This window comes from Mus caroli, chromosome 9 (assembly GCF_900094665.2).
Source record: "Mus caroli chromosome 9, CAROLI_EIJ_v1.1, whole genome shotgun sequence".
NCBI classification, from domain to species: domain Eukaryota; kingdom Metazoa; phylum Chordata; class Mammalia; order Rodentia; family Muridae; genus Mus; species Mus caroli.
Genome location: NC_034578.1, coordinates 60,443,189 through 60,465,601, shown reverse-complemented (window position 1 = coordinate 60,465,601; position 22,413 = coordinate 60,443,189). Strand labels below are relative to the sequence as shown.

Here is a 22,413-nt window from a genome sequence, read left to right as displayed (position 1 = left end):
TTTTAGCCTTCATCAAATTTGGAGCACTTTAACCTTTCATCAGCTCATGCTTCCCACATTGGGAACTTTGCTTGCCTTGTTGGCTTCACTTCTCAGTCTTTTCCTGTCTTAGTTTTGGATAGTTCCTGTTCCTCCCATGTCTTCACAGCTCTTTTCTCTTTGTTGGCTAATGTGCCATTCCTCCTACCTACTGTGGTTTTTCATTTATTATGTTCTTTTTATCCCTAAAAGTGTAGGTAGGCTTTTTTGCTTTAAGAACATTTTTCATGTTGTTATTTGATGTGCTCAACCTTTTTTTCTACTTTCTAGAGTACATAAAATAATTATTACAACTGTGCTGGGTAGTTTTATGTCAACTTGACAGAAAGAAGCTGAAGTCATCCAAGAGGAGGGATCTTCAACTGATAAAATGCATCCATAAAAGTGAGCTGTGGGCAACTTTGTATGGCATTTTCTTAATTTATAATTAATGGGGTACAGTCCAGCCCACCGTGAGTGGGGCCATCTCTGGTCTGGTGGTGCTGGGTTCTATAAAAAAGTAGGCTGAGCAAACCATGGGGAGCAAGTCAGTAAGGAGCAGGCCCCTCTATGGCCTCTGCATCAGCTCCTGCCTCCAGGTTCCTTCCCTGCTTGAGTTACTGTCCTGTTTTCCTCCAGTGATATGGAGGTGTAAGCCAAAGAAGCCCTTTCTTCCCCAGATTGCTTTTGGTCATGGTGTTTTGTGATAGCACAGTAACCCTGACAAGGACAGACAAGCCAGCCAGTAGACATACCTAGTAGCTGTCGTGTACCTTATTTCTGGGTTACTTCCAGTGCATTTCTTTCCTCTTCATTTTGGGTTGTATTTCTTTTTTTATAGGACATTGATAATGTAGCATAGGTAGGTAGATTTGTATTCCTATATTCTTAAAGTGTTCTGAGATGTTAGCAGCTTTGAAACAATCCAATATTTAAAGACTTACTTTTGAACTTTGCTTAACGGGCCAACCTAGCAGTCAGCCTGCAGTGAATTTCCCCATTCTGCTGAGGTGGGACTCTTGCTCTCCAATGGTGGAGGGAACACAGGCCACAGGGTTAGGGTTGCTTGCTCCGGTTCTCTCCTCCTATCCTGGGTAACCTCCAGCTTCTACGGTGAATCACTCTACTGTAGACTCTGATGTCTGTCACACTCCCTCTGGTGCCCTGCCAACCAACACTGGCACCCTTGGACTCTTCTGCCCCAGGCTCTGTCTTCTCAGCTTAAGGAGACTGAGTTCAGCCTGCTTTCTCTCCCTGTACAGGGATCAGAAGACTCTGTTTAGTCAGTGAACTGAGCAGCCTAAGATTGATCTTTATTACCAGTATTTAGATGTAGTGTTGCTCTGGCTACTGCCCAGTACCTGGAGACCTATTGATGGTTTGGTGTGTGTGTGTGTGTGTGTGTGTGTGTGTGTGTGTGTGTGTATTGGTTTGTTGGCTTGTGGATTTTGTTTGTTGTTTTGTTGAGACGGGACTCACCATGTATCCCTGATTAGTGTATAACTTTCTGTGTAGACTGAGCTGGCTTCAAATTCATAGGGATCTGCCTGCCTCTGCTTCACTAAAGCTGGCATTAAAGGCATGCACCATGATACCTTTAATGATCTGGGTTATTTTGTTTGCCTGGCTTTGTTTCCTTTCCTTTTTGTAAGACCGTTGGCCAGCTTCTGAATGGTCCTCTCAGTAAAGACAAGCTGCAATTTATTGATGATTTATGCTGCTTCATATTATATATATATATATATATATATATATATATATATATATAATCTTTATTTTAGACTTTTGCTACTGTTCCTGCTTTTCATTTAGCAGATGCAGAGCCTGAGACAGCACAGTTAGACAACTTACCCAAGTTTCTGCACCTAGAAAGCTAGAGACCAGCATGTAAAACCTGCCTTTGCTCATCTATACCCCTAGATTAGTTTCCCAAAAGCATAGTTCCCTCTTAAAAAATATTCAAAGGCCCCATGTTACTTCTGTTCTGGATACTATTCTCACGGCTATGAGAAGATGCCCTACAGGAGCAGATAAAGGGAGGACGTTTCTCTTTGCTCCACAGTTGAGTGTCCGAGTGTCCAGCCATCATGGCAGCAGGAGTGGAAGAGAGATGGAAACTGCCATTTTCTTCCTTTTCTCTCTTATATTTGGTTCAGGACCCCAGCCCTGGAGTAATGATGCCTACTTGTAGGGTGGGTCCTGCCAACTCAGTTAACCCAGTCTGACGGCCTCACAGATACACCAAAGGTTTGTGCCTGGGTGATTCTGGACCTGTGAGATTAGCAATCACCATCAACCTTCACATGGCCCAGACAAACTAAATGCGCTCCACAATGCGTTAGCAGGCTGCGGCTGCTTACATTTCCTGCTCTCTGTGCACTTTGTTCTGTTTTACTTGAACTTGTCACCTTGTCCGAACCTGGGTTGTTGTTGGGTGTTTTTTTTTTCAACAAGTTAATTCATGTGCACCTCTCTAATTAGAATGCCTTCATCTGTGTCTTCAACTGTTAGAATCTTAACAGCCTTCAAGGGCCTGCTCTTTGGTTCTGGATAAGCCCTATTGCATGTGTTGTATGTGCCGGTCACCTCTTGGGATTCTCTGCATGTGATTCCTAAAGGCAGTCATGTGCCTTCTTGCACATACATGTCCATTTCCTCTAACATATCAAAATCTCTTTAAAATGGAGAACGGAACTGACCACGTTCTTGCCTTACCTACAGTGGCCAACGCTAAATGCAGTGTCTTAACACATAATTTACTGATGGAATACAGTTTTGTTGTTGTTGTTTAATTCATTCATTTATCTTTTGAAGTAACATTCTGAAAATAGGTTTAGCAGCATACAAAATTCCCTTAATGGCCTTTGTATGGACCATTACTTGCCCCCGGAATATTTCTTTGCTTCCTTTGTTATATTAAAGGGTGAGATGGAAGGTTAAGATTCAGAAGTGCATTTGATCTTTTCCTGACCCTCTCTTGACTTCTGTGTGACTTGAAGCATGTCACTTGAACCCCTCAGTGACCCCAGTTGCCTGGTGTCACAGGGGGACCGTGCAGAGCAGCAAATCATAGTCCTTGTCTGAGCCAGAGTCACCTGCAGGGCTCTGCTGCCCGCCTAGAGCCAAGGGGGATTTCATTCTGAAAGGCAGTGGTCAATTGAACCACACTGAGGCTGTCTGTGGGCCAGTTTGGTGAGAGTCCTACTCATAGCTTTCCCAATTTTTATACATTCCTGACTGAGGCCTCCTTTTCACAGACAAACAACACATTGCTGCTCTTCTTTTCTCTGATCTGAGATACGATAAGAGAACTTTACAGGTTTTTGTTTTAAAAAGGAAGATCATTTTAGGAAAAATAGAAATGTGTCTATACCATGCAATCTAGAAAATTTTCTGCTTCACACAGCACATTTAGAAAATTATGCTAACCACATGTTACATACTGTCTGATAATCACCTGCACACTTGCTAGCTCGGATTTGACCAGCTTTTGTTTGTTTGGTATAGGTAGCAAGACCATTGCAAATAAGTAGAGCAGAAAACAAACACAAATACTGCTAGCCATCTAGAAGCAGAACCTCTCTCTCCCATTACTGCCTCTGTAAAATCTTTCCAGTAGTAAAGCTCAGGGAATTTACTGGGCTCCCCAGGATTGTTTTCTGATTGGGAAAAGAATCCATCTAGCCGGATTTCTTAGCTGTGTATGTAGCATGCATTGACTATCATTCCTGGAGTGCTTTGGATTTCTGCAGCTTTTAAAGCAGCATTTAAATGGACCATTTGATTAATCATTTGTATCCTGGCTGTAATCCTCCCAAATTTCCTTTCTGAGTTGTACATACTGTAAAAGACAATTATGTCTCCACAGATTAAATAAGTGAATTAAAACAGAATAGTGGCTTAATTTGACCTGTGATTTTGTTCTCCTTGCCTTTAGTAGAGTGCATGCCACTCCAGCAAATAAATGAAGTCATCCATGACAGCTCGTGATGAATTGCCGTATTTATACTGTATATTTTAATAGTCTCACACTAATTTAAATTGAGCACAGAGTAAATTATAATTCAGTCACTTGACTGCTTGTATTTAACTTGACAGCGCATCCTTGCGCGTCCTGTCCAGGAGATGTAGCAGAGAGAGAGAGCGCGGTGAGAATGCAGGCAGGGACCTCCATCCTGGCTGAACCCTTCCTCCCAGAGCTGCTTCCAGCTCCTTCTCTTCATTCCCTCTTAAGCACTTGGCTCAGCCTGAGGAAAGAAGATTCAGGCAGTCCACACTGTGCTGGAACTTCAAAGGGAAAAATCCACACTCACTGTAATTTTCTCCCTAGCCTTCAGAGGAAGAATTGGTCTGGTTTATTTTTAGCATTTTTAAAGCTCACTGGCAGGAATGCCCGGGGGAAGGGAGTTTACCTCTCAGGAAATGCCAAGCTCCCAGAAAACAGAGCTCGTGCACATGTGCTGTGACAGCATGGAGTGGCCTTCCTCTCTGGAATTTGTAGAAATGACCTGATTTGCTTTTCTGGGGTTATGGACTCCCAGTGCTCTGGACTACAGCAAGTCTCAAGAGATCCAAACCAATCAGACCAGTGGGGGAGCCTCACGAATTCATCAGTCCCAGTCAAGTTTTGGTTAGTGTGGCACTTTGATTTGTTTTGGTGTTTGCATCTTTGGTTTTTGGTTTAGTGGCAGACATCACACGATCCATTTCCCTTGGATAACAGCACATATGGGATACTGTTTGTAAGGAACACTTTAATCAGGTCCATCTCAGTGACTGGGTGCTGCTCTGAGGCCTTGTCCTGGGTGCTGAGGAGTCATAGCTACTCAAACCCTGCCTTGCCCTGGCTACTCTGGCAGCTTTTAGAAGATGCCGGGGCATTAAAGCCAGTTGTGGTAAAGATGAATAAGGGTCAAGTCAGAGATGAATTCTGAGATAGGTGTCTGGAGGTAGTGAAGCATCAAGCTGGGTCTAAAAGGTCAAAGCAGCTTTCGTAATCAGTGACTGTGGAGTGGAAGGAGGAAACATGTGCACGGCTGCCAGGGTGGGCCGGAAGGCAGCTGTGTAGGAAGGATAAGAGGAGGGTTAGCAGGAACTAAGAGTCGCAGCTTACTCCACATCATGGGAACTCAAGCAAGGTTCTTGTTCAAGGGACAGATAAGGTCTCGGAAATCGCCATTAATTCCAAAGTGTTGGCTAGCCATGTGCAACCTTAGCCTTACTTCTTGCTTACATGAATGCTACCATTAGAAAGAGGGATATTAGAATAGTCATTTTCTATCCTTGTGGTTTACATAACTCCCGTTTTTTGCTTTATTCGGTATAATGATACATGGTCCTCATCTGAGATCCGAACTGTAACTCAGCACTGTAAGGTGTGGAATGACTGCTGTAGCAGTCCTGAAGGTTAGGCTTTACTCAGAAGTGTTTACAATCAAACTCGGCCACAGTTCTTAAGGAGCCTTCTCCACCTATTTTATGTTCTTACTGTCTTTTACAAATACTTTTTTAAAAGGGTTTTCTAAAACGTGGTTTCACTGAAGTACTTAGTGGTTGAGCCGGGCGGGGTTCTGACTCTTTGGTAGGGTACTGGGGTGCTGATTCTTTGGTAGGGTACTCGTGGTACCAGCACTCATGAGAAGGTTCAAGATCAGTCCCCAGTGCACACACCTGCCTAAGGGAAGAGGAAAGTCTTTGAATTAAACTCGAGCATGCCCTGGGCAAGAATGTTAAGTCATACATTTGGACATTTCTGTGTTGAAAATGGATGCACACCATCCACCTTGGTGGCAGATACTTACGGAAAACCACAACCCGTCAGGAGGTCCTGGCTAAGCGTGGGAGTCAGGTGACATGAGGACCTCTTTAGCTCTCAAGTCTGTCAGCATTTATAAAGAAACATTACCCACATGGGAGGAAGTAAGGTGACAGGGTTTTTAAACTCCCATTTCTTTTATTTCTGAAAATCCCATTTTAAAATGTTCTTTTATTTACCATCCCCTCTGCTTATCTCCGAGTGCCTGCTCACAGGGCTCTGCTCTTTTAATGATCTTCTTCTGAAAATAGCCGGTGTGGCTCAAATAGGGCACATAAATTGAGTGTTATAACTTAACTGACTTTTAAAGCCATTAATGCTGACCTCTGAGACCTGGCTCCTTCCAGGGTTCCATCAATCACCTCTGTACCGCCTCCTCCGGCGCAGAGGCTTAGCTACAGAGACAGCTTTTTTTTTTCTTTTCTTTTCTTTTTTTTTTTCTTTTCTTTTCTTTTCTTTTTTTTTTTTTTTGGTGCTGGGGTTATGGGGATGCTGCATAAAGAAAGCACGGTATTTCTTTAGTTCTTGTATCTCACGTGCTATGTAACTTAAGGTAGACGAATGTGTTGACGCTGCTGTGTCTCTTCAGGTTATTCTGTTAGACATTACACTGGAGCTTCAGAAGCAGATCATGTCTGAGTTGGAAATCCTTTATAAGGTATTTTTTTTTCTTGGTCACTTTTAGCTATGCACATGCACATGGTGTCAGCATCTAGGTGTTAAACTACTTTTGTCTTATTTTTGTTACAGTGTGACTCATCGTATATCATAGGATTTTACGGGGCATTTTTCGTAGAAAACAGGATTTCAATTTGTACAGAATTCATGGATGGTGAGTTGTTCCCTTTAAACTACATTAAAAATGATTTTTTTGAATCGATTGACGTAAATGTAGTCTTGACACAGATGTCCAGTCCACTTTGGAGTGAGTGGCATGTGTTAACAATTGCCTTCTTTACACTGGCAGTTCTCTTCTGTTAAGGTTCCTGCTGTTAGATATTTGTAGCTTGAGTGTAATTTCAAGAATGCAAGTTAATCTTCTTTTACTAAAAATTTGCACGCGGGTCCAGTCGGCGCGAGGTCCCTGCTGCCTCTGTGCAGCCTGCCTTTGCTGGGAACAGATGCTCTGTTCTTTTAATGTTTCAGTCACCAAAACAGATTTTCTTCTAAAGAAATCTATTAACCCAATGTCCTGTGTCTTTCAGAAAGAAATAGGTTCTTAATTGCTAGACAAGAAATTGTTTTTCAACACAGCTGTTTAGCAGAGCTGTGTTTGGCTCTGTTTGGACGTCAGGCCTGTCCTCCCCTGCTTCTCATTCATGGCCACCAGCAGCTCTCCCTTGATCTGAATATTGTGAAAGGATATAGAGCTCTGGAAATCCTCTCACTGAAATGTCATTGTTACTCTTTTTTAAATCTATTGTAAATATGGACACGTTCCCACCTTTTACAAGGTCAGTTTTCAGTATCTAGCCTCCATTAAAATGTAGCACATGTGCCTTTCTACTTTCTTAGGTACATGCACACACAAAACAGACATACCATACACATACATACATACCACACATGTGCACCACTCACACAAGAAATATACCACCATACATACATACACACACTACACATACATACATGCATACACCTTTTTACTTCTTTTTTTTTTTTTTTTACCTTTTTACTTCTTTAGGTATACACACCATGCAGCCACATATACATACACACCACACATATTCTACACAATACACTCCCCACACATCACACATACACATACCATACACATGCATCATCTATATACACTACACACATGCACACTCACACATAGGCACACCTTTCAACTTCTTTAGGTAAACACATATATAACACACACATAAACATATACAGGTACATCACACATATACACACACCATAAACACACACAGGTACACACACACAAACACATACCCTTGATAACCACATAGGTAGTGTAGTGGACACCAGTTAGAAAGCATGAGTTTGTAATCCCAGTACAGCTCACTCTTGTGAACGTGCATCCTTTGAGATCTGTATAACTTCAGTTACATTAAAATACTTTTTATTAAGGTAGAATTAAGATACTATAAAACTCACCCTTTTGAAGCATACATCTTAACCATTGTTGTCTAATTTCAAAACATTTCTAAAGAGAAATCCCTAGCCACATTAAGTGACTTATCTCATCCCCCTCCCTCTACCCGCTGGCAGTCATTGGTTTCCTCTCTGGATGTTGCATGCTGCACATCAGTGGAGTCCTGTAGTCGACAGCCTTTGTGCCTGGTGGCTCATGCTCAGAACAGTTTCCAAGTTCACACGTAACCGCAGCAGTAGCACCTACCACCCCTCACATCACTAGCAGTAGTTTATTGAGTGGCTGTACATTTGCTTGTTTTTCTTCAGCTGCTGATCACTTGGGAAATTTCCACTTCTTCCTTTTACATCTAAAAGATGTTTAATTTTATTGTGTGTATATGAATGCATGCACACATAGGTGTGCATGTGTGCTACTGCCTGCCTGGAAGGCCAGAGGACAGCTTTAGGAGTTGACTCTCCTTCCACCAAGTACCCCCAGGGATCAAATCAGGGGATCGAGCTTTCTGGGAGTGAGGTGTCAGGTCCTGTGGCAACTCTTAATTTTTGAGCAAGTGTCAATCTTTTCTAGTCTGTCAGGGTTCAAATCATTTGCAGTTACTGTAAGTACTAAAGAAATACTGCAACTCAACGATAAAAACACCAGTCACTCTTTAAAAAAAAAAAAAAACAGACAATAGATTGGTTATGAATTTCTCAAAGAAAGACACAATGGTCAACAGCCACATGAAAATACTTATCAACAGTGGTTGTCAAAGAAACCTAAATCAAAACCACATACATATTCATACCTGAGACCACATACACACAAAACAAAATCAACCACATAATAAGTGTAGACAAAGGCACAGGATTGTTAGAATCCTCAGACAATGTTGGTGTGAAACTGAATGGTGTAAAATAGATTAGAACAGCTTGACACTTCTTCACAAACAGTTTCCACAGAACCAAGTGAGTCCACTGCTACAGAAACCCAAAACAACTGGCTAGCACATGCACACTGTAGCCTGCTGCAGTGTTTATAGCAGCTCACAAGTGACCAAGATGGCTCAGTAAATAGAGGGGCTTGCTCTTTATAGCATCTTTCTTCTGCCTTCTTAGGGTATTGGTCCCTGTGCCAGTTACAGTACATTACATTACATCCCAGTTACGGTACATTCGACCTCAGAAGTTCCTGTTTTGTTTTATGTAATTTCTAACTATTAATAGCCTATGTTTTGGGGAAAGGGCTAGCTTCATATACCTCCCTTTAGGTCTTTAAACATGGTTTATCTTAGTTACATAGACGTGGTGATTTGAGGGTTAGTGCACAGTCTTTTGTTCGTATACAACAAAGCACGCAACATCAGCAAAGTACATAAGAATCTGCATTGCTCTCCAGCTTCCATCCCCTTCTCCTGTGCAGTCCAATTTCTTGACAACTTCCTCTCTGATTAGGTTATTTTTATTTCATACTATGATCTATTTGCAATATTTACTGAGCACTTTCTTTCAGATACTGCTCTAAACCTGGGAATACCACAGTGGCTGAGACTTATCCCTTGTCCTCACAGAATACATATTCTAGAGTAACCCTAGTCCTCCTGGGGCACATGCTCTTGAGTACCCTTGCCCTCATGGGGTATATGTTCTAGGTACCTTTTTCTCGAATGGTATGTGTTCTAGAATAGCCCTTGTCTTCTCAGGGTATCTGTTGTAGAGTAACTTTTGTCTTCATGGGGTATATTCTAGAGACACATAGTACATTCACAGGAGGGATAGAGCATAAAGCAGTGAGAACCTAAAGCAGGTCGGGTTGGCTACTAGAGCAGACACTGGATGTGACATCAGAGATGGGGTGGCAATGAGCAGAGACCTTAATGAGCTAGTCAAGGAGGACCACTGGGAAGATCTTAGAGACAAAGAAAGTAGCATGTGGTAGTGCTCCTAGATGAGCACAAGTCCACCACGGTGACCTGAGAGTGAAGTCAGAAGGACCAGAGGCTGCCCAGGATGCTTGAATGATCAGGGCAAAGAACTAAGCAAAAAGCATACATCTCAGAGGCTTTAGCAAGGCGTTTAAGTTTGAGACTAAATTTATTAGGAAGGCATTGGAAGATTGTTTAGGGGAAAGAATGTGATCTACTCTCATACTCAGTCAAAGCAAAATCTACTCAGAAACATCCAGCTGGAAGATCTCGGAATACCAGCATGTTTGGATTATCACCACAGGAATAAATTATTTTCCCCCAAAGAGCCCACGTTGCAAAAGAAGAAAGAGTTTTTATATTTTCTAACTACCAGAAAGTTAAAGGGACCTTGTAGTAAAGCTTTCTGCTCTTGTTGTTAGCATTAATAATGGCCATGATCATTTGAGGTAACTGTGAAGATTATTGTGATGATATTGTTGCTGCTTACCCTTTGCTACGTGTTTATATTTATCATATGTGCAAAGACAGTCCTCAGTGTTGAGGTATTGTAACACAGTAACACGGACCTTTAGGTCTGCTTAAGTGAAGATGGCCAGCCTAATCTGTCAGCAGAACATGTGGCTCTTCAGTGCCCGGCATCGGTTTCTGCTGATCGACAAGCAGTCTTCCTCTGGCTTCACATGTGCATGGTGGCATGCAGTGATGCAGTGCAATGACTGGTCATGGTGGAGGGGAAACAAAGAAGTGCCACTAGGGAGCTGAAAGGTTACAAGCTGGAGCACAGATGAGTGAATTCCCAAGTGCCCGAAGTACAGCCTGGAGGTTGCACTTAGTGGGGAGCCTCTACCTCACCTGCCTGAGGTCCCAGGTTCATTCCCAGCCCAGGCCAAAAGAACAAAAACAGTCTTGAATAACAAATCAAAGGCAACATTGAACAGTCAGTGTGTGCCATCGTATTTCAGAAGTGACACCCACATAGAGCTCACATTGGATTGCACTGCTGTGTGATGTTGAGAGAGAGAGAGGTTTGTGTGGGAGTGTTCAGAGGCTCCGGTCCACTCTGAACTCTGCCATCAGCTGACTTGTGACTATGGTTTGTCCCATTTGCATTTATGGAACTGTTTCAAATAAGTTCAAGTAAGGCTGGTGGATTCATCACTGCTGTTTATGGTGTGCCAAGCCAGAGTGGCCTTTTATGGAGAGGTGTGAGGAAGAGAAACCACACCGAAAGCAAGTGAAAACTAACCTGAACTGTGCATTTTGACCTGCCAAGTGTGAGTGCTCACTGGAATCAACAGGCTGTCTTGACTGAGTGATCGCTAGTATCGTTTGTTCACCTCCAAATGTATCTCTGTGAGCATGGGAAGGATGAGGTGCATCTGCTGGCACAGAGCCAGCTACATAAAGATCTGTGCATGTGGGCAACCGAGGACTGAGGATTGCAAGCACCAGTGAACTATTCCTTATTTTGTTGATAATGGTGGTCGGGCCATCTTTAGCCTTCCATGTAGCTTGATAAAACCACTGTCCACTAAGGTGCTTCTGGTCTTTCCTATAGCCACATAGAAGTAAGCCCCCTCCTTGGACTTCTTGCTGGTGCCTGTGGGTGGGCTTGTTCCTCTAAGTGTTAAGGTCATTGGCTTTCCAAGGAATTGTTCTAGTAAAGCTGCTGTGTCAGTTTTCCCGACACCACCTGTCAAGGTTTTTCATCTTGAACTTCTCATCCATGCAACTGCCGATTCACCTGGAAAATCAGTGGGCACACAACTGTTCTTCTGCCACGTTTTCACTTTTATTGCATCTATAATAAAAACATTTGCTAAATAAGGATGTTTCTGCTCATTGCATAAATATTTTGTTTTGTTTTTTTCACAATCTTTCTTCCCAGTAACACCAAGATCTACAGCACAAAATTATTTATACCCTGGTTACCCTCAGCCTAAACTCAGAGTCTGGAGCTGCAAGCAGAAGTTACCGAAAGAGTGATCATTTCTCTATACTTGCTTTCATCGGGACACAAAGGCAGCCATAGCTCTGTGAGATGTGTGCCATTTTAATAAAACAGCAGCTTTAGGGAACATGGTACACCATACCAGTCTATTTGCACAAAGCACACTCTTAACTGCATTGCAGAACAGTGACATGTTTTGTCTTCAAACCTTATTAATCATTTTAAAAACCATCAATAGTTATATCATAAATACGAATTTTTGCCTAAATAGAAAAACAAAAGTTACTTCTCAGATATCCTGGGTGCCTTCTTCATACTAGTGAAAAATTACACTCCAGTTTGACTCTTAAGGGGGATATGTGTTACCTTAGTTCTCATATTGTTAGTAAGTAAGGTGCTTGTTCCCTTCAAGGTATATAAGTATATATTTTGGGATTCTTACAACACTTAACCAATGCCGACCATTAACAGGAAGTCCTAAGTTTATACTTTGCAGTGAGCTGGGCTCTCAGAGCAGCTGTCTTGAGAGCACACAGTGATGGCAGTGATAGTGTTGCTGTGGTCGGCTTAAAGTCCTTTCCTGGACCCTGCTTCAGAGCGTCACAGGCAGCAGCAAGACTCCTGGTCTGTCTAGCATTAACGTTTGCTCTTATATACCTGAGAGTTACTTTTTTGGCTAGATTTATAGGATAGAAATGATAGAGAAAGTGGGTAAGAACTAAACCCAAATCCTCTGCTACTTTTACCCTAAGAATAACTAGCTAGGCATGGTGGTGCACGTCTTTAAGCACAGCACCAGAAGGCGGGGGCTGGTGGATCTCTGTGTGTGAGGCCAGCCTGGTCTACAGAGTGAGATCCAGGCCCACATGAGCTACACAGAGAAATTCTATCTCAAAATAAAAAGCATACAAACAAATATCCAGAATGGCTGAACACCATGGAGCACGTCTCCTGATTCTGAGGGGCTCTGCTGTGTGTCAACACTTATCTTAGATACACATAGAAGAGCTACAAGGCAAACAGGTCTAACAGCCTTTCAGTTTTGGAAAATGTCAAAGGTTATTTAATAAAAGTTGAAGTTGTCAAATAAGTAGTATAGTAGCAAGAGTCACAGTTTAGTAACATAATAATAATAAGTTAAGAGAACAAGTGAGATGGCTCTGCAGGTCCAGACATCAAAGAACGACCCTAGTTCGTTCCCCAGGGCCACACAGTGGGAGGAAAAAACAAGCTCTCAAAGGCTGACCTCTGACCTCTACAGATGAATAAACATGCCATGCGTACATACAGTAAATAAATGAAATGTAATTAAAATAAAACAAGTCGGAACTTGAAGGGATTTGGTTTTGTTGTCTTGTTTTTACCTCATGGGTTTTCTCAGTCCACAAGGAGCCAGCGCTTGTTTGGTTGCTTTTCAGGCTCCCTAAAGTCAAAAGTAACTTCTCTCCTAGGGAATGCAGCGCCTGCCTTGGTGTGTGCTTTGAAATTCATGACCACCCACATTTCCTAGATAAGTGTGAAAACTGTAAAACAGGGCTCAGGTTTCCCTGTGGGAAAAGTGGTACAGGAAACGCCACAAGTGTGGCCACTGGGTTCACTTTGTGGTTTGTTTGCATTCACCTCCTCGTGGACTGCAGGTCTCTGGTCTACCCTTCAGTCTTTAATGACTGGATTTTAAATTGGAGGTAGGTGGCCGTGTTCTGTCTGAAGCCCAGCCATGTCATTCACAAAGGTAGAACTAAAAACCTTTGTTCTCTATATCCAGTAAGCAGATGGAAATCACATTCTCACATGAGCATGTCCCGTGCACTGTTCCGATGGTTCCGTTTGTAGTAACACAGTATCTCTGTCTCTACAGGGGGGTCTTTGGATGTATATAGGAAAATTCCAGAGCATGTCCTTGGAAGAATTGCAGTTGCAGTAAGTATATATATTGGCTTTAGCTTTAGAGAATTCCAGTTATTTAATCTTTACCGTTATGCCTATTCCTGTGTCCTCTGTGTGTATTCCTTGCAGTCCCAGCTGGCTGTTGACTCCTCACTGCCCATCAGTTCTGATCCTTCCTCTTTTTTTAATGGGCTAAGCCCGAGCATAGTCCCTCTGGCTGTCAGTACTCTGTAACCCCAGGGATCTTGGTGCTCGGGTGTCTGTTGCATCAAAGAGAAACCTGTTACAGGGGACGTTTAATAGTTATAGACATAGAATTTGAAAATCATCTAAGAGTCTAAATTAGTGAAACAGTCTATGAACAAAATCCTATTTTGCTTTTAAATGATTTTGCAGTCTTCTACTTTTGGTTTTTATTTTATCTTTTGGAGCCTATATCTAGGATTCTGTGCTCGTTGTGATGAAGAACAATTTTCCTGTCTTCTGTGCTCACTAATAAGTAGGCAAATCATACCATGTAAACTGAAATTATTATGTGAGTTCCATACTTGAGATTGGGAATAGTGTAAGCTGACGGTGTCTAGGAGTCACTGGGTGCCGTAATCGTAAACACTTGCTAAAGTAAAGGCACTCTGTTAAATTAAGTGGTTTAATGCAGAACAAAGTGATTATATCATGTACCATTTAATTAAATGGCTTATTTTCACATTCATTATACATCAAACTGACAACTCAAGTTCTTTAATCCAACATGGACACTTACTCAGGCTTCGTTCATTGTAATTCACAGCTTTCCTTTTTTCTTTCTAATTATTAGTGTGAACTGCCCAGGGTGATGAGCACTCTCCTTCTGAGGCTGCCTCTGCAAGCAGCTTCTAATCTACACGTTATTCAGATTATTCAGGACGAAATCTGAGTACTTAAATCAGGGTTTGAGATGAAAATAAAAATGTTTCCTTTCCCTCCTCTAATCTCAGAGGGGAATGGATGTGTGGTGGCTTTTGGCAGTTCTTGGCTCTGGAGTTTACTAACACGTGTAATAAAGGGCAAGAGGAGGCAAGGGAGACCAGCTGGGAAGCGGCGAGTCTGCACGTCCTCGTTCCCATTATCTGTTGGATGTGAGGAAATAGAATCCACCTTGTTCTTCCGCAGCCTCCTCAGTCTTGCCTCCCACCTGTGTAGAGCAGAAGCAAGGCCACTGGGTTTCTGATTCAGCTAGGATGGGAAAATTGTAACTGAAGAGTCAGCAGAAAAGCGACCAGCTTTGAATACAGGACCTAATGTTCAGGTAGTTGAAAATTTTGAAAATGCTGTATTCGGGAGAAACATTAAAATGAGTGCCATTCCAGGAAGAGTTGATGTGCCCCTTACGTGGTTTGGAATCAGCGGCAGTCTCTTCTAAACAAGGCACGATCCTACAGCTCTCGTGCGTTCTAGGCCATAGTGATGAAAGCTTCCGCCATGGGTATAGAAGAAACGCTCTCAACAACTTTGCTCTTCTGACAGTTTTCATAAACTCTGTTAGTGCCCTACACTTGTGTGGCACCTTCAAAGTGGCGCACGTATCTGTGGGGGAAGGGAGATCTGAATAGGCTCCAAGCATGGATGATCTTTTCTGTAGCTAATAAACAGAACACTGGCCCAGATATACCACCTCATATCAAGAGGTTATATCAGTCCAAATTCAGCTATCGCCCTGCTGGGTGGTCCATCATCGAGTGTGAAGTGCACATGCACACAGCCTGTTCTGGTTCCCAGTTGCCGTGGTTACTTCTTCTGAACTGGTCCCAAGATGGCATCAGTTTCTTTCCTTTGAATTTCTCACACAGGCCAAGATGGCACATGCAAATAGTCTTAGCCCTGTCCAGTCTCAGAATCAAATGGGTCTGTGTGCCAGTCTCTATGGTCTACGAATGCACGAGCATGCTGCCGGAGTCTCCAGCAGCTGTGGAATGGGGGATGTTGGGCACATCAGTACTAAGCAAAACAGGTTAGAACACCTCATCCCAGATCACTGTCTAACTAGTCAGTGCTATCCTAGGTACAGGATAGTGTGTCTCCAGACCCACTGCCCCTGCGCTCTGTTCTCTGAGAAATGAGGTGGGGAAATGAAGAAAGAATTGAAGGGGAAACTGGGTTAAACCACACACCTAGAGGGAGAGGGGGAAGAGCAGTGCAGGAGAATAGCGATAGTGGGAAAGCACAGACACACAGTTGCTCTGGTTCTCATTTTCAAGGGGGAGCTTGCTGTTGCCTATGGTGGTTCAGCAACACCCCCAGCCTCAGTCCCCCAGGACTCCCAGCCTGTACCACTGTGGTGCCTGAAGATCTTCTCATGTCTCTCTGAGGGATCTCTTCCCCAAAATGAACTTAATTTTCCTGGTTCTAGTGATCTGGCATGCAAGGCAGGTCTGTGGATCTGAAGGTCTTCGCAGGATGAGCCCTGTCAGTGTCTGAAATCTAGCTGGAGTTTTCTCATGTAGGATATATGTGGGAGAGAGAATGGTTTTTTTCCCTTGAAGAAATCCATATAAAGTACACGATCTCGCCTTTTCACTGCAGCTTTCTCCCCCACTTCGTATAAAGAATGCCCTTCCCTGCTCCCCAACATAGTTATTTCCCTCTCGCTTCTGAAGCAGCGCCAGTGATCTGTATTTTGAGTGCTAATGTTAATGTTGATTGACATTGTCCATGAAAAGATGTGCACTTGACATGTCAAGAGTGAGTGATTGACAGCAGATAGAAGTACTGTTAGTGTCAAGGCTGTTTTGTGTGGTTTTGTGCAGCCTCACTTACTGAATACCAATGATTCTCAATTAGTGGGCAAGTCCCCTGCTCCTTTATACATGAATGCTCATACACATTAAAGGAAAATTCTTTCTGGCTTCAAAGTTGGAAGTTCAAAATAGTTCAAAATGTATGATTTTATCGAATATAAAATCAATATTTGCATTTCTTTTATTACTTTGCAATCTGTGTAAGTACGATTGTGTCTTGTGTGTGTGTGTTTTCTGATCATTTGCTATTTAGCTAGTGTTAGTGACACGCCGCCTGTACCAGGAAAGTCTTATAACACTCAACTAAACTTCTGAGTCAGGAAGTTGCACCCATTTCTCAGAACCCCAAAGCTCACTGTTTCCCTGCTAACCATCATGGCCCCTCCCCCCCACTACTCAGAGAGAAGCTATTTTCATTGCTGATGTCTTTTATGGACATTTAATACTTTGTCTTACTTCCATTGATAAAACTATCCTCATTTATACTTTTATTTTAAATACATATTTTAATTTTATTATCATAACATAATTTACATTTAGACATGTAAATAATAGTCATGATTTGATATTTTGCCCATGTTTTATTATTTGTAATACTATCTTGTGATATCAGTGATTCCAAACTCTGGAAGAAATTGCTTGCTATAAAAATGTATCTATTCTCTTAGACTAGATTAGCATGGAATGGAATTGCTCATTGTATCAGCTGATCTCTCATGCTCTCTGAGAGAGAGCAGTTAAATGGGCTGGCCTCGTTCAGCGTAACAGAGTTAGGCTTTCTAGATCCTCAGGATTTGGAAATTGCTTTTCTTACTTTCTTTTTCTGGTTTTATTGCTGTTAGTCAGTTTTTATCAACCAAAATCTTCTCACATGGGGCATCCAAGCCTCCTTCTCTATGATCATGTGTACAGTACACAAAGCCTGGTTGCTTCTCCTCCAAGAAGGTTTTCTTATCATGTAGCCTTGACTTGTCCAAGTTTTCTGTAACAGTAAGTGCCTTCACATACTTCTAAGTACATTTTCAGTAACAGCATTTTGTTCACTGTTTTTAAAATTCCATTATGAAGTCAACCTTGAAATTATTATGAGATCCTATTCATGTGCTATGAGTAAAGCGTGCTTTTCATGTAACAACAACTTTTGTATAAGCTTTGAAGATTTATTTATCATTTGTTTAGTGGTACTAGGGATTGAACTTAGGGCCTCCTATATGCAGCCAAACGCTTTACCAGTGAGCTCCATGCACAGATCAGGATGAAAAGCTCTTAGTGGCAGTTCCTGATGAAAATGTCTACATAGACAGTAGTAATTGCAACCTCGATAGTCAGGGTCTTATTCACGTAGCCATTTTTCTTGACTCTGCCAGTTAAAGGGGAGATGCAGGTGAAATTGGTGCAGTTGAACTCACCCATTTTCTCTCTGGCCTGCACTCTGATGCTATCTGTGCACTTCCTCCACATGCATGCTCTGTGCCGCAAATGTGCCTTCTATGCTTCTCTCGGTGCATTCTATTAGAGAAAGAATAAGAAAGCTTTCTACAGTAATTACAAGCCTTTTAAGATTCTTTTTAACTTTTATTTTAAACTTAACAGAAAAGTTTTGAGAGTCACATCAGGAGTGCTCACAGAGCCTAGACCAGAGTCCTCTGAGGAACAGTTGGACACATCTGACTAAAATGTAGCTGTAACTTGGTCCAGTGCTTTTTTCTCTTTTCCTCACATCAGTTAAGTTTGCCGTTCAAGGCTTGGCGTCTTGGTCAGGTGCTCCTCACTGCTGCTGGGAAAGGAGATTTCTGTTTTACCCAATTCCTTCGATGAGTCAGTTTCTTTAACAGTCTTCATCTAGACATGTAGGTGATTGGTACAGCACCTCCTGCGCACATACAAGGCCCTCTGTTTATTCTTCAGCATTACCAAAAAATACAAGTAAAGTTTCTTCTTTCATCATAAATAACATGATTTTTTTTAATTACCCAGGGGCTGTCTCCAGATGGCTCAGCAGTTAAAAGCACTTGCTGCTCTTGCAGAGAAGCCAGATTTAATTCATAGTTCCCACACGGCAGCTCACAACTGTCTGTAGCTTCAGTTCTGGAGATCTGATGCCCTCTTCTGGTCTCCATGAACACTAAGCACACACATAGTGCACATACATTCATGCAGGCAAACACTCACACTCATAAAATACAAACAAAATTATTTTTTAAAAAAATGATTTAGGAATATTGAAATTTTTCTTAAGAAGTCTTTGTCCCTCTCTTCTGACCTTCTAACCTGCCTATCCACCATTGGGGAGGAGGCATGTGGCCTTCCTGGTGGTTCTGTGATTCATGCTCATCTCTTTCCTGTGACACACCCCATCCTCTGATGCAGTAAAATCACCAGCAAGGAATGTGGAGCTCTGCAGTCGGTGTCCCTGAGAGCCTGGCACAGACGGGAAGTATTCAAGAGCTACTTTTAGTTTGACAGTAATTTAAAGAACACTATGTGGTTGATTTATTTAACTGTGGAGCATTCCCTATAATATCCATAATTGTACTGTTTCTTCCTTTCACAATTCTAGGTTGTTAAAGGCCTTACCTATCTGTGGAGTTTAAAGATTTTACACCGAGGTATGTTCTGGGTTACACAAATGAACTTAATGTAGGGATGGGGGAGGCTCTTGGTTTAAAAAAAAAAGTGATTGTAAATCTTACTTTTCTTATTTTCTCCCTCTTGTTTTCATATTTTCTATTTTTTTTCAGTACAAACTAGGGAATTATATTTTTATGAGCCACATTTTTCAAGCATTGAAACATATTTTGTACTATTTAAAAATAGCTCTATATTATTTAACTATAGGTACGGCCTTCTCCTCAGAGCACTTCAGATGTCTCTCTGAAGAGTTCGTGTCCTGTTCCCAGGAAATGAAACTTTAATTAATGAATCAGAATGGTTGCTAGTTCTGGTGACATGGAAGAAAATGATCTGATAGCTGTTGCATGTCACAAGGAACCTCCTTTCGTTTGTTTGGTGTTCCAAAAATGTCTGAATTTATTTGAAGCAAATTATGAAAACAGAAAGAGATGGTAACAAAACCAAACCACACATCTAACTTAGTCCACATCTGCTCCTCCTAGCTTTGTGTACTCTGGGGGGTGCAGCAGTGTACAATTAATTAGATGTGATTAAAGGAAAGGGTTTTTTAAAATTTGGTTTTAGTTTTCATTTTTTGTTTTTTTTTTTTTGTTGTTGTTGTTTTTTGTTTTTTTCCTAAGAAAGGACTAAAACTTTTGGGGGGAACTCACCCTGTTCTCAGTTGCAGTCTCCTACCAAGCACTATGACCTCTGGTCTTTGTATACTCTCAATAGCCCAAAACTTCTTCAACCTTTTTAAAGAGAATATCTGCATTAAACAGAATATCTGCATATGGGGGAAGCATAGTATTCAGTTCTTGCAGACATCCATGCTGACTGAACCATGACCCTGACCCCAGTTCCCTGCCTCCTTAAAGCCACTGTGGAAATGCTACCAGAGTGGTGGGGCGGGAGCGTAGGCCCGGCTGAGTCAGTATCAGTGTATGTACACATCTGTGAGTAACAGAAGGAGACACCTTAACCTGGTGGGCAGAGCTGCTCCCTCTCCCTGCCGTGCACTTCTGCCTTGTGTGCCACCCAGGAAGCCGGTACAGCCAGTGCCCAGAACCTGGCATTTGCTGCCTTTTACACTGCTGTTCATTTGCATGGAATCTAAGTCATTGCTCAAGAGCAAAACCTCCATTAAAAGGACAGCACTGTGTAAATGCTCGGAGTGTTGTTATAAACTGAAACTTAAGGCTGTTCTGGACTCTCGGCAAGCTGGGTAATTCTGGACCAATGGCTTGTCTAAGCCATAACTCTGTAAAAAAAGGTGGTCACTCTGAGAAGTCTGCTGGGTAGGGAAGTGTGCTTCAGTTATTCCAAAGTTGTCTTTTCTTTTCCTCTTTAAAGTGACAAATCATGCTGACAAGACACTATACCTCTAGAATCCCTGTTTGTTAGATTATTCAGAGTTACTCCCACTGTTTGTGAGAAATAGCCAGAGGTTTGTTTGTTTATTTGTCCAAATAATACCTCATGAGATATGTTTCAGACAGATCTGTGGAGATCAGAAAATAAAATGTAGGGCCAGTTTGCCAAGACAGTCCTGTGGTCATTGTAGGCAGGCACAGTTACCAGAGCCCTTAGAGATGAGTGCACCCTTCTTCCCCGGCCATTTGGAACTTGGGCTCAGAAAGATCTTTTGTTATGTGGTAGACCACACAGGTTTCCAAAAAGAATCCTGAGTCTTTTTTCAGGTATTTTTTTGGGAGGGCGGGGGGTAGGGGTGGGAGGCACTCAACACCCAGAGTAAGTCTGCTGTGGAACATTTCTGTGGGAGGGGTCTGAGAGCAGTGAGGAGGAGTTGCCACAAGCCCTCTTTAGGGACTTCAGTTTTAAGTACGAATCAGGGAAGGAATGTGCATCTCATCTGCCTGGGTCGGAAGATGACTGGATTATAGTGCAAATGAGTATGTTTGTGTGTGTGTGTGTATGTATGTGTATATATATTCATTCCCTGGTAATGGGCACTGAGCTCTCAGAAAGAGTTCAGGTTATACAGCTCACTTGATAGATTGACATGTTTGGCTTTAGAGTTCCATAGCTACTCGTAGAGAAAGGCTTTTACCTTCTGAATATAGAATAAAAGAAGCAGGTCCCTGAAGACTTTTGTAAAAGGTTGTAATGAGAAACTTAGCCTAAATTGAGTAGGTTTTGTCCATATTTAATAACTTGGATTTCATAAAACTAAGATTAAAGATGTCTTTTTATTTACCAAAAAGCTATTTAATTTTCTCCTTGATTAAAAAATTGTAGCTTTTTAGATGAGTTCAATCAGGCAATTAAAGATCAGAGCTTTTAAGTTCAGCTAAGGCAATTAAGTAGGTAATTCGGTTGTTTATACACTTGTACTGAGTCCGCTCACTGCTCTTCCCCTTGCACACACAGACTCGTTTTTGTTTCTGACTGATGATGGGAATACATCTGAATATGTGTCACATTGTCATATCAAAGCTGAGTCCTTTTATGGGGGCTGGGGAGGCTGGTCTAGGCTCTGTGAGCAGACAGCGGTGAGAAGAAGAGGGAAAGGCACTAATGAGTGATCCAAGCAGCCTCCTTTGTGTTGGTCTAAGTACTGAGAACAGGAGCTCTCCTCTGATCATCACTTGCTAAGGCTGCTCTCCCCCAACAGAGCAGGAATTATTAATATGACATTACTTTATACTCGGGAACACACAGTTTTCTAAGATGAAGAACTGGATATGCTTGGTTCTGTAATACAAAAGAAGAGACTTTCTCCCAGATAAATGGCTTGATTTGGTGTCCAGAACATGCATAGATAAACTCCAGCGTCATTCCACAGTGTAAGTGAGGACCATAGAGCAGAGAAGTATGAACATGAAGCAGCATGCTTGTTAGTTTACTAAGCTGCGTGTTGTCCCCTGGAAATGGTGGAACCTGGAGTTGAATAGTTCCTACCCAGGCAGGGTCATCAGGGGTTCATTTAGCTGCTCCCCTCATTTAGCAGTTTAGTATTTGAGACGGTAAATGTGAGGACTTTGTGAATGTGCTCAAAACTATGAATTAATCACTCCATCCTATCAATAAAAATACTCTATTCCCAAATCCAGTCAGGGAGAGAGTTTATTGTGCTTTGTGTTACAGGGTCAAAAAAATCCCTAAGTCTCTTTTTACACCAAAACAAATATGATGTCATCACATGAAGATGTACTTATTTAAAATCTTTGAAACACCTACCAAGATTAACTACTGTGGAAAAGCTGTCTTCATTATCAGATATAAGGGAGCACCCTGTGAGTGCAGCCCAGGCTGACCGTGAGTCAAAACAAAGGAAGTGAACAGTGAGAACATTCCAGCAAACACTGCAGCTTAACTTCA

General features: G+C 42.0%; 1 protein-coding gene across 3 annotated transcripts in view; it reads left to right on the top strand.

Annotated features, from left to right (window-relative positions):
* Map2k5 (mitogen-activated protein kinase kinase 5) overlaps positions 1–22,413 on the top strand; it is a 219,138-nt gene that overhangs the window by 76,947 nt on the left and 119,778 nt on the right. For all 3 annotated transcript variants that reach the window (XM_029481666.1, XM_029481665.1, XM_021172645.1), the window contains 4 exons: positions 6,423–6,491; positions 6,584–6,665; positions 13,653–13,714; positions 19,019–19,067. In XM_029481666.1, coding sequence (XP_029337526.1) covers positions 6,423–6,491; positions 6,584–6,665; positions 13,653–13,714; positions 19,019–19,067 — 262 coding nt within the window. The remainder of the gene's footprint in view (positions 1–6,422; positions 6,492–6,583; positions 6,666–13,652; positions 13,715–19,018; positions 19,068–22,413) is intronic.